General features: G+C 35.1%; 2 protein-coding genes across 3 annotated transcripts in view; both read left to right on the top strand.

Annotated features, from left to right (window-relative positions):
* The window catches only part of LOC114496088 (FAS-associated factor 1), a 380,509-nt gene that overhangs the window by 106,473 nt on the left and 261,321 nt on the right, over positions 1 to 12,715 (top strand). For both annotated transcript variants that reach the window (XM_028511353.2, XM_028511352.2), the window contains one exon: positions 3,688 to 3,734. Coding sequence is in view for 1 of the 2 variants with exons in the window: in XM_028511352.2 (XP_028367153.2) it covers positions 3,688 to 3,734 (47 nt within the window). In the remaining variant the exon portion in view is untranslated. The remainder of the gene's footprint in view (positions 1 to 3,687; positions 3,735 to 12,715) is intronic.
* Positions 4,005 to 11,056, top strand: LOC114496089 (C-X-C motif chemokine 10). The gene is given in 2 exon segments (XM_036026067.1): positions 4,005 to 10,414; positions 10,417 to 11,056. Coding segments are annotated over 2 exon segments (291 nt in total). The 5' UTR covers positions 4,005 to 10,392; the 3' UTR covers positions 10,686 to 11,056.

Here is a 12,715-nt window from a genome sequence, read left to right as displayed (position 1 = left end):
GTAGAAATAAGTTGTCTGCAATAGGTACATGTTGTGACTGGAAACATTTATAGTTTTTTATAGTTCCCATTCTTTGCTCTCAATAGTTGGTGATTAAAAATGTTTTGCGATTTTATACAAGTATAAATCTCAGTTTGGCAATAGAGTAAAAGCAGCTCATCTCTACTGAATAGTTTACTATGTATCAAATATTACTGAAATGTTTTATTTGTGTTAACAAGTTTCATAAAAAAACCAGTGAACAAGTAAGTATCATTATCACAACCTCATTTTACTGGTGAGAGAACTGAGGCAGAAAGAAATTAAGTAACTTTCTCAAAATTATACAACTAGTAAATGATGAAGCTGGGATGCAATAGCTTTCTATCTTAAGAGTCCTTACTTTGAACATATTTAATAATATGAATTTGTGAAAGATCTATGCCTTTAGACATTAAGTAAAGATCTATGCCTTCAAGACTTCTAAAATAATAAAGAATTTAGGGGGAAATAATACATTTCTACATGTAATGCCAGAGCAAAAAGTTTTATGTAGAGCCCTGAAATTTATCCTATAAACTATCTATAGTTGTCCCCAAACCTGGCTGTGTATCACAATCACTTGAGGCATTGGGGGTGAGGGGAGGGTGGTACACAGGAATTTCTGGGCCCCATTCCAGACCACCTGAATTTCAATGATTAGGAGCAGGATTTAAGCATATCTTGATTTCTAACCTAGCATTTGCCAGACATTAATGCACCACTGGTGTACAGCATGTAATAAAATAGATTAAAACAAAAACACTACATAATGGCAATGGATAATTATGGTGACTAACATTTGTACTTTGTATTATCTCATTTAATCTTTATAACAATCTTGTAACTTGTAAAGCAAATTGGTATTATTACCTCCATTTTATAGATAAGTAAACTGAATCTTAGAGTAGTCAAGTTTATATGACCAAAGTCACACTATTCAGTAGTTTTGTAAAAGGTAAACATTTAACCTAGCAATTATAATCTAAAGTATTTTTCTAAAGAAATGAAAACACGTGCCCCAAACAAATACTTACACACTAATATTCATAGCAGCTGTATTTATAATGCCTAATTACTGGAAGTAACCCAAGTGACCCAAAACAGGCAAATATTGTTTAGTGTATACCACTGGATATAATGGAATACTACTCAGCAATAAAAAAGGAACAGACTATAGATACATTCTACTGCATGGGTACATCTCAAAAACAGTAAGTTAAATGAATGCAGTCAGATACATAAGAAATGCCATATGATTTCATTTTATATAAATGAAACTCTAGAAAAGACTAATTTTATCTCTAGTTAAAGAAGGCATATCAAGGGTTACTTGAGGTTGGTGGGAAATGATAGGGAAGGGACTAGAGGGAAATTTAAGGATGATGTATATACATCTATCAAAATTGATCATATTCTACAGTTAAAATGGATTTTTTATCACAAAAAAAATCTACTTCTAACACTAAAATGGCTGAAATTAAAAAGACTAATACCACCAAATAATAGGATTTGGAGGACCACAACTCTTATGCATTGCTGACGGGATTGTAAAATGGTACTACTTTGGAAACAGTTTGACAGTTTTCTGTAGTTAAACTAACACCATACAATCCACAGTTCCACTCTCAGGAATTTACCCAATAAAAATAAAAACTTGTCTACCACAGACCAGTACTACTTTACACTTATCTTTCAGTCTTAAATGAGGCATTGTTTTACCCAGGAAGCTTTCTCTGAGCCTTCCTCAAGTCTTGACTGTGTAGCTTTTCTTTGAACTCCTAGCATCATTCATTTAACAAATACTCATTGAGTATCTTTTATGTGCTGGTACTATACTAGGCAACTGAGATTAAGAGGTGAACAAGCTGATACTGTTTTTTCCATCATGGAGTCTACAGAGAGGCAGACATAAAACAATCACCACACATAAGTAATTAGCAGTTTTATGAAGTAAAAGTAAAGGGTTATATGTACTTAGATGAAGGTTAATCAGAGAAGAAAAATGTTTAAATATTTAACAGAAGCCTTCATTACAATTTTTAAGATTTAGCCAAAGAACGGAGAAAGGACATTGTGGACAGATGTAGTATCTTCAAAGGCCCTAAGAAATAGAAGAACTTGATGCCTTGAGAATCAAAAAAGTCAGCCCATTTTGGCTGAGGTTGTAGTATTAGCTCATTGTACAGATGAGGAACCTGAAGCTCAGGGAGGTTTAGTGAATATAAAATAGACTAAGGTCATCAAATTAATAAATGAGAGAGTCCACATTCAGACTTTGGACTTTATAAATCCTTAGTGTTTTTACCATTATACATTGGCATTCCCTAGTGAAATTTTGAACAAAATCTTTCCAGACTATGATATTTTGTTTCTTTTCCAACACTGTAGAACATTCTCTTACCATTTTCTATTTTCAAGCAAAGGAGATACTGTATGTGAAACTATTGCTGTCAAAGAAAAGGGATAATTCACCTGGCACTAAGCAGAGATGCTTCCATTGAATTTGTGGCTTTGAAAACTGGTTTTAGCTTTTGCTTGACTCAAAGAATTTATTGAGCCTCCAGAGTTGTCAGGGGTGTGGCATCTACTGTCTATATTGATCTGTGGATGTGTGTGTGTGTGTGTGTGTGTGTGTTGCCAGTAGGGCAAAACAATTCTCAAAGTTCACAGCAAGCATCTTATACTCTACTTTATTTCCATTCAACAGTATAAAATTGTAAAGCTAACCCACCTCTGGCAAATATTTAAGTTAGTGTTTCACAAAATACATAGACTCCTTTTGGCAGTTGATTTGCAGACAGCTGATAAAACATTGAAGTGTTAGCTTTTTTTTTTTTTCCATTTTGATGTGGACATAAATGGAGAAGGGGAAGAAACAAGACCAAGTTGGATAGATATCATTTTCATCTAGACAGCCTTCTCCATTACCCTGCAGTGAACTGCCCACAATCTAGGATGTAACAGCCTGCTGGCTAAGTAGTCTCAGAAACATCCATATTATGTCACACTTGTGCTGTGTTCTAAGTAATTGGTGACTTGTTAGCTTAGAGACCAATTTTAGGAATGTTTTATATAACTTCCTCAGTGATGTTCCTGCCTCCTTTTGTGAGCTGATAAAATCATGCATGGTGTTGTCTTTGTCAAAGAACTTCACCCCTATGTTTTTTTCTTCTAAATGTTCTTTTAAAAACCAAAAATGATAATAAGAAGATAGAGTGAATTTAATTTCTGAGCTAATCTTTAAATTCTTATTAGAGTTTTTCATTTGTGGTTTTATATCTTGTTCTTCTCAACCCGAGGGAGAAACTAATATTAAAAAGATTACTTAAAGGTACTGGTTTTACGTTTTGACATCCTTAAACACTTATTTTGTGGGTATTTTGCTTAAACGAGTACTGTGGAAATTAAGCTTTTTATGACTAAAAATTTGAGGATACTATTATGCCAAATACATGTTTTTAAAATTTTCTTAAGTTTTAGAAAAACTTTACAGTAGAGAAAGAGAGAAACACTTAATAGATAATATTTTATGTCATTAAGGAAACATGTAGTATTTTGTTTACTACAAAATATATTTATTTCTCTTTATAATGTTCACCATCCCACTACAGTCCATCCCTGAATATTTTCTGCTTCTTTAAACAGCTTTCTGTTTCCCCTTTGCAGGCAGCTATCAATGGTGTAATACCCCAGGAAAATGGCATTCTACAAAGGTATGTTATTGGGGGCTTAAAGGTAAGATGGGAATTCAGCAAAGCAAAAAAAAAAACAAAAGACAGTTGTTAATTTTGTTTCACTTTTTGATAGAGCATTTGATCTGTTGTGTAAGTTCATTTTAATGTAGTTACTCTTCTTTCAGATCTCTTTGTTAGCTATATTACTTTCTTAAAGTCTCAACTTTATTTTTTTAAGATTGTATTTATTTATCTTTAGAGAAAGGGGGAGGGAGGGAGAAAGAGTAGAGAAACATAGATTTATGAGAGAAACATTGATCAATTGCTTCTTGCATGTGCCCCAACCTGGGACTAGGCCCACAACCCAGGCATGAATCGAACTGGCAACCTTTCTGTTTGAAGGACAGCTTCCAACTGACTGAGTCTTACTAGTCAGGGCTAAAGTCTTTACTTTTAACCATATATGTTATTTCAGTGGGTGATATTTTTAAAGGTTGTTTTACTTTATTTTTAAGAAAGCTTTTCAAGGCTATCTTCTAATTTATAAAATGGAAGGATCTTAATCCTTTAAATCATTGGTGTGAGAAATGATGTATGGTTCAATAGCCCCAGGGCATGGTTATAATCTACTTATACAGGCTTTACTACATTCTTTTTAACCTTTCTTTTGGTTTCTAAATTAAGTACATGATAACTTGTCATAATTTCAGCAAGTTGTTAATAATGAAACTTCCCAGAGCACTGAACTATTTTACCTGAAGAATCCAGTATTAACATGTGGAATGGTCTTTGTGGTTTTGTGTCATTGCCAGAAGGTAAAATTGCCAAAGAGAACTATAATAGTTACAAATAACTTTTTAAATTAAAAATAAATCCCTAACTTTTCTCTCCTTAAAATCGGAGACTCTGGTTTTGAATTAAAAGAGCACACTGTAAAGTCATAGGAGGTAAAACCATTCTCCCTTCCAAGTGCAGTTTAATTGCTTGGTTCCCTCCCCCACCCTTCTCAATTCAAACTTTGGCTTCAATTTTGGTGGCTGGGATTTCTAAGTCACTGAAGCGTGATCTGCTAAAAGTGCAGATGAGGCAAACAGAAACAGCACACTAGGAATGAGGTTGTTTTGGAGAGGAAGAAAAGTGCTGTTGCAAAAACATCAAAAAACTCACCAGGAAAAGCAAAATGTGCTGTACTTCATAGGAAACTGTATATTTAGAAAGGAAGCAAAATTCTATTTGGTACTTGTACCACCCTTAGTGATTGATGGTTTTTAGGTGAAAGCAATGATAAACAGACCTATCCTCCAACCTTTCTTTAAAACTGTCAGAAAGAGTTTCATCCAGAGTAAATGTAGCTGATTTCCAAAGTCTGTGCTTAAAGGCATTCAATTCTAACCTTGTCTAGAAAGCAAACCAGATGATTATAGGAGCCTCCTTCATGATCATTTTTTTTTTCTTGGTTAAGAAAGTTTTAGACTGCTAAATATGGCTCCAGTTTTATTCTTGAGTAAATGTTATTCTACATTTTGTGCCAAAATTTTTGCTTGCTAAACCCTTGTGGATTCAGCTGCTGGGTTCTGAGTACATACTGGATATATCTTACATGTAATAGTATTTGCTATGGACGAACTGTAGAAATTTCCTCATCCCTGGAAACATCCCATCTCCCTTGTTGCAGATGATATTTTTGCTTAATATCTAGTTATATTTTATCTAGTTATATTTTATAACTAGATATTTATAGTACTGAATTGATTTCTGTTAAGGTTACTATACTGTTTAGGGTTTAACTTTCATCAGAGTGGATTTTTGTTTTTGTTTGCTTGCTAAATTGAAGGAATGAATTATGTCCATAGAGAAAGTCAGTTGTATCTAGTAGTAGTCTTCAACTATTTTCCTTCCTACTAACATTTCTTCTTCAGCTTTGAAACCACTGTGGATTTAATATAACTGAAAATTCTGCTGTATGGCTACTGACCAGAGGAAAATGAAAGAGGGCTATTTATACTTTCTCACAGGCTTGAACACTGAAAGGGGAAGACACAATGCTAGCAATGGTATATGTCGGCAGTTAAAAGGATCTTTGTTTTTTATGTTTGACTTTTGTAGTAACGTTAAATGCAGTCTGTAAATATAAGTGACTCTTAATATGTCAGTTTATCCTTAAACAGAGAAAAGTTACCAAAAATAATTTTTTAAAGAGTTATTTTTGGAGGGAGAAGAGCCCAGTCCCTGTCTTTATAACTTTTCTTGAAATCAGATTTTTGTGTGAGTTTAAAAGTGGAAATATGGTTTTTAATGTACCCATAAAATTTAAGGGCAATGAAACTTAACCTTTTTTTTAATACTTAACTCACTGTGACATATTTTCCTTTAATACTCATTACAAACCTTGAGATAAATCATGTATCATAAATGAGGAAATTTAAGGTTAGAGAGTTTACACAGACTTGCTCAAGGTCACAGGTGTAGTGGGTAGTGAAGTCTGGATTTTTTCCTTTTAAAAGCTATGCTTTTTCTTATACTACTCTGTCCTCTTCCAGGTCAGTATGCCAGGCATGTCACACTTTTGTCTTAAGATTTTTTCCTTTTGGTAAAATGTTTAAATTTAATACATGTATATAACATCTTTCTCTTACAGCTTTGTTTTTAACAGTTATTTTAGTTGTAAGCGAGTAGAGGCAGGTATTATTATCCCTCATTTTATAGGGAGAGAGTATAAGTCATGAAGTGACTTGACCCAGATGATAGAGCATGATGTTGATGGAGTCAGGAAATTAAGCGAATTTACTGCCTCACCCTCCACAGTTTATTTCATGAGACAGTATATTGCTAATAAAACATTTTTAAAGTGTGTAACTTAACCCAGTCACAAATGCAAACCATTCATTCAGTCATAAACATCAAGTGTGTAACATGTATATTTATTGCATCTTGGTGTAATATTTTATATATTTAGCGTATTGTCCAGAGTCCCTTTACAGATTATTTTTGGAGATAGTTATTGTTAGAAAGAAATACTAGTGAATTACGAATAATTTCTAAAAGAGAAGATCCTGTATTTTCCAAAATTTTATGAATTAATAGTGTAATTTTACACATTGACTAACTAGGTGGCATTTATCAATTCCTATTTATTTTATTACTTAGATAGACGTACTGTATGTTTCTTTGTCCGTTGTTTAACTCATTGAGGAAACCTTGTGAAGACAGGGCTTGTTTTCAAACATCCATTTTGACCAGTTTGTTTCTATTTGTTGTCTTCTCTGATGACCATTTAAAATATTTGATTTTTTCTAAAGACAAAGTTTATCTTTTAAACATATATATATATATTCTTTTGTACCTAGAGGTTTTACCATGAAGTGGATTTTAAAAAATTGCAGTAAACAAGTGAAGAGTTCCTGTTTACTTGGCTGTTGTTCACTGCCTTCCAAGGATCTGTGTGGTTTGTAGAGGAAAGTGGAGTAAGGCTAAAAATACTCCTCTAGTTGAAGTTAGGTCTAAAATACATTTCTCTGTAGTGTTTCCCTTACAAATCAGTGTCCTTTTTAAAATTTTTTAATTTGAAATTTATTTTTCAATTATAGTTTACATTTTAAGTTACTAATTAACTAGAAAACGAATGTTGACAAGGTCAAATTAAAGGACAGTAGTCTTCATCCTAAAATGAAAAATCCTAAAGATCTTTTTCTTGAGTCAACAATTATGGATGACCTCACTCTGAATGTCATTGGACTTTAGTCAAAACTGATAGGTTCATTGATTAACTGGTAGTCTCTCTGTTTTCCTCTTTTTTTTATTGTTTTTGGATTACTAGTGAAAAAAACTATCATAAATTCATTTTTTTATGATCTTGAAATAGAGTAATTATAGCCAGTAAGGGAATTCTCAAACAATAACTTTAAAAAACCCTCTTTGTTGCTGACAACCACACCAAATAGCCTGCTCTGATTTGAAATATTAGGCTATCTTCTAGAAATAGGGTTTTGTAAAGAGAAGAAAAAGCCCACTAGGTGTTTCAAACAGAGAATTTCATAGAGGGAATTAGTTACATAGATATGGAGCAGGTTGAAAAAGCAAAAAGAGGATACCAATACAGCCCAGATATAATGACGGCAGGAAACACCTGGACCGCCAGGCTTAGATGGGGGTGGGTCCTGCTGGTCTACAGGGAAGAGAGCCTAGGGCAAGAGCAGACTTACAGGTGCAGCATCCTCTAATGCACTGAGCCGCCCTGGATAGCAAGGGGAAAAAGCTGACTGACATAATAGAACAATGTCATCTTATCTATGTTGAGAGTCCCTTTTTCAGTGGATAGTCTATAAATACTCACCTTATAAACATATATAGTCACCTTTTGTGTCTATTCTAAAAGATCCATTTCTATAATTCTTTCCCAGACTTTCCTTTTATTCTTTCCAAGTCTTGATCAGCTAGCCAACCTCTTAACTGTCAATGTGGATATGTACCTCAGGCTGTTTTTTCTTCTAAATAAATTGGTCAACCTATGGCACAATCTTAAGCTCCCCTCACTGGGAGGCTTTTCTTTCACTGCTGTCCATTTTTGGTTGGTGCCAGTATATAATAATACATAGCCATTTTTTCTTTCCTAGCCCAAATGTTTTCTTTCTCAGTTAACTTAGTTATCTTATATATTGATGGAAAGTGTACTGTATAACAACCAGCCTTTTACCCTGACATACTTCCGACCATTGGACCACAGACATGGCATGTCACCAAGGTGGCAGGCCCATATGTTTTTGTGATGTGCATTTCCTAGTCTCTAGCAGCATGTGTCTTGCCAAAGCATCCACTTTCTTGATACTTCTGCTCTTCAGGACCAGTCCACATGGTCATCGATGTAATGTTTGATGGAGTGTTTAGGTGATTAAGATCTTTCCAGACTAGATTATTATGACAAAGAGCCTGAGAGTTTATATAATCTTTAGGAAAAGACAGTCTTTTACCTTGCTGGGTGGAAAGCAAAATGCTTGTCATGATGTTTGCAAGTTTATAGAGAAGAAAAAGGTATATGCAACATCATTTGCTTCCTGCTATGCTTCCCTGAACAATAAGCCTACCTCCATGGACTAGGAAACCAGTATGGGATGTCCACCAGTTACTAAATGTGTCTCTTTTAGTTATACATTCAGGCTCTGGGGAAAAACCTACACTGTAGGTTGAGATTGTTTGAACCCAGTGTGAGTGGGTTTGGGCCAAAACCTAACCACCATAAACTTCCACTTTTATATCCCCAGGAATTAGTATTAGTTTAGAGTTAGCATCTAGTAATCCCCTAAAGATCTAGATTTTTTCCTTTTATCAGTACATAAACACCCTAGTAAATGGTTGCAAGTCTCTGAGGGGAGGTCTTACAGGAAATGTTTACAATACATAAATGTGGCTGTGTTGCATTGTCTTTGAGGGAATGAGGGACTTTATGTCTGAACCAACTTGTGTTTGGAAAGTGGGAGTGACTATAACTTTCCATTGTGGTTAGGGAACTTAGAATTTAGATGGTCATGTCTAGGATTTCTACTGTATGTATATTGACAAATAATATTTTAGTAGGCTGACTTTTAGTTTTGTTCCTTAGAAATACCATGTTCAATTAAACATTACTAAAGATCTCTGCAGGTTGAAATCTTCTGATTGCCTCTTTTTTGCCCGTGCTCTCCATTAACTAATTGCTCCCAGCTTTCTCTTATTAAATTCTGCCACTTGACCTCTGCACTCTGAGATCTTATCATGCCCTAGGAAATCTTTTTCATGGTGCCATGTCATTCCCAACCCAGAGAAGACAGCCATTACAGGGTTTTTCAAGAATGCAGATTTCCTTAACTAATGTATTTCTCAGTGCTTTATTGCAATGTCCTCTGGGAACTTATGGATGATGTAGAAGGATGTGTCTATAATCAGGTTGTACATGGTAAATATATTCCAGCATTTGTATTTTTCTAAGCATCTGGATTTCTTCTACATTTTGCCAGGAAAGTTTGGGCATTTCATCCTCATTCATCCTTTGGGACTTCTGTTTCATTCAGCCAACAAGCAAACTATTAGAGGTACTTGAGGCTGCTTAAGCAAACATGTTATATTTGGCCTTACCCAAACTCTTGTGGTCAGACTTACTTCAAATTCATTTTCATACCTAATCCCTAGTTTTGTGCTGATATAATTTATAATTCTTTTTGGATATAAGCTATCCTCTCTCAGTTAAGACATTGTACTCCTTTTCTGGGAGCATGCCTAGATCTGATTAAGAAATGGTGGGGGTAAGTTTTGAAAGTAGATATCCCTTTCAAAGCAACTATCTCAGGTATGTGTATTGACATTTTTCAGTCAAGAGAAGGGCTAACCTTTTCAGTATGGGATGAAGATCTTTTTCTGCTTACAAAAGAAACTCAGAGGGACTCCTGGGGTCAAGGTTCTAACCATCTGAGTCCTCTCAGGTATTCCCATTTCACATCTTAGGGGCCCATTCCTTCTAAAATAGTGTCTTAACTTTTACAAAAGAGACTTAGAAAGTTGTATATTCAAATTTCATTGCAATTATGCAAGCTGCAAAATTAAATTTTGGATCAAATTCTCAGCAGGATCATGCTCGTGGTTACAGAAATAAGAAACTTTTCTCAGACATTCCTCAACTGCTTAGACATTCTGAACCTACTGCAGAGGAACCTCTAATCACAGCACCATGAATCAAAATGCTCTTCTTATTTTTGCCTTATCCTTCTGACCCTTAGTGAAGCTCAAGGAATACCTGTCTCTAGAACTACATGCTATACCTGCATCAATATTAGTGATAAACTTGTTAATCCAAGTTCCTTAGAAAAACTTGAAATGATTTCTTTAAGCTAGTCCTGCCCACATGTTGAGATCATTGCCACAATGAAAAAGAACAGGGAAAAAAGACATCTGAATCCAGAGTCTAAGATCATCAAGAATATACTGAAAGCACTTAGCAAGAAAAGATCTAAAAGATCTTGAACACAGAGAGAAGCATAATCCCTGCCCTACTGATAAGGATGGACCATCATTTCCTTACACAGAGTATTTGTCAAGTCCAAATGGGGGTCTCTGGATTGCAGTACTCCTAAAAGATGACCAATCACAGTCACCAAATCAGCTGTTATTACTCCTGCAGGGAGTGGATGCTTCATCATCCTGAGGAGTTCAGTAGTAACTGTGCCCTGGTACTTTACTATAAGCTGTTCTCAGGTGCTACATTCTTAGTGAATGTGCCAAGTCCTAGCCTTGCTTTCCTTACCTTTCCTACCTTCTAAAGCTTATTAAGAGATCTTTTCACCTCTGGGCTTACCAGAGTTCTTAGAATCTCAAATAACTAAAAGGAATGCAATCAAAATGGTAATACAATCTACTTTTTAAAGACAGATCTTTACTCCAGTAGAGATGGGTTTCCAATGCCATCCTCCAAGGGGCTCAGATTCTTCTAGTGGTTATATTATACCCATTCAAAATACATAGAGGCTAGAATGTCTGAAAATGTATCTGAAAATAGTACTATTTGATGAAGGACTGTAAAAACTAGAATTCTTAGATGTAGATGTTTCTTACGTTGTTTTCAGTGTTTATGAAATAACTTGTGTAATGAAATACTACACATGAATGAGCATTGGAAGGAATTTAAAAATTTAGATATTTCCTTTGCATATCATGTAAGACAAATATGTTGGATGTTTTTCAAAATAAAAATGGTGTGCTCTCCTGGAAATATTAAGAAAGATTATTTAACTGCTAAGAAACCAAGAAGATAATAAGGTAATTACAACTAAAAAAAAAGAAGAAATAAGAAACTTTTTAAAGGACCACTTCAGAAGCTTGGTAGCTTTCTTACCATGACTTGAACTGAAAGTTAAAAACCTTAAATATGCCATTTTCATTTGTAAGCTCTCCCTTAGAGTCAGAGGCAGCCAGCCATAGTCCTTGTTATCATTATTACCACCATAACGGTCAAGTCAGACCATTTGGTTCCCTTAGGCACTTGTTTCAAAAGGTGCATGTGATCATAATTAACTACAAGTGATAATTTAATTAATCATTATGCCTGCTATGTCTTGGATCACTAGTATCCTATTTTTCATTGACGTGGTGCTCAGCCGTGCATTGAAGGCTGAGGACATAATCAAGCCAATGCCTAAATCTCCTGATTCCTGGAACACCACCATTATCAAGAAAATGAAACCACACTAGGGTAATTCATCAGAGGGAATTTAATGAAGGATTGGTTAAATGGGTGTGGAAGACTAAATGAGAAAAAAAAAAAGTGCTTCAGGAAGTTACCATTCTTAGATCTAGGGGAAAAAGGGATTAACAAAAAGGGATTTTGAAGCTCTGAGGGAACCCTTGACGCTGAGGATTAGACCTCTGGAGTGCATACTGTCTAGCTAGTACTGGTATCTCTCACGGTATGTCAAGAAGTTGGTTATAAGAATGCTGAAAACAAAGCAGGAGACAAAGCTACAGGGTGAAGCTGATAAAAATGCATGCAAACAGGAAGAAGGAAGTTGTTTCTCCTCTTTTCCTAATTACTAATCTTTATCTAGTATCCCCTAGCAGGGGTGTCAGACTGGTTTCACTGGGGGCCACATCAGCCTCATGATTGCCTTCAAAGGGCCGAATGTAATTTTAGGACTGTATAAATATAACTGCTCCTTAACAGTTACATGAGAGCTCAGAGGTGCTGCTGGGTAGAAACAAGGTGCCAGGCTGGATAAAACAAGGTGGAGGGGAGAATTGGGCCCTCAGGCCTTGCGCTTGCCACCTGTACCCTATAGGCAGAATCTTATCAGGAAACAAAACAGGGTGGAAAAGTAGGTTTATAGTTAGTATGAAAAATAATACAATAATTAATAAATAATGCATGAATACACTGTTTTGTATACTCACAACTGTAAACCTGCTTTTGCCCCACCCTGTATACAATTTTGTGGAATCCTAGCCCCACTATCACAGAATACTATAGAATGAGGAATTTGGAGTTAAGAAAACAGTAAGTC

Source organism: Phyllostomus discolor, chromosome 5, assembly GCF_004126475.2.
Source record: "Phyllostomus discolor isolate MPI-MPIP mPhyDis1 chromosome 5, mPhyDis1.pri.v3, whole genome shotgun sequence".
NCBI lineage: Eukaryota > Metazoa > Chordata > Mammalia > Chiroptera > Phyllostomidae > Phyllostomus > Phyllostomus discolor.
The sequence above is the reverse complement of the archived record's forward strand: the minus strand, read 5'-3'. Positions and strand labels throughout refer to the sequence as shown.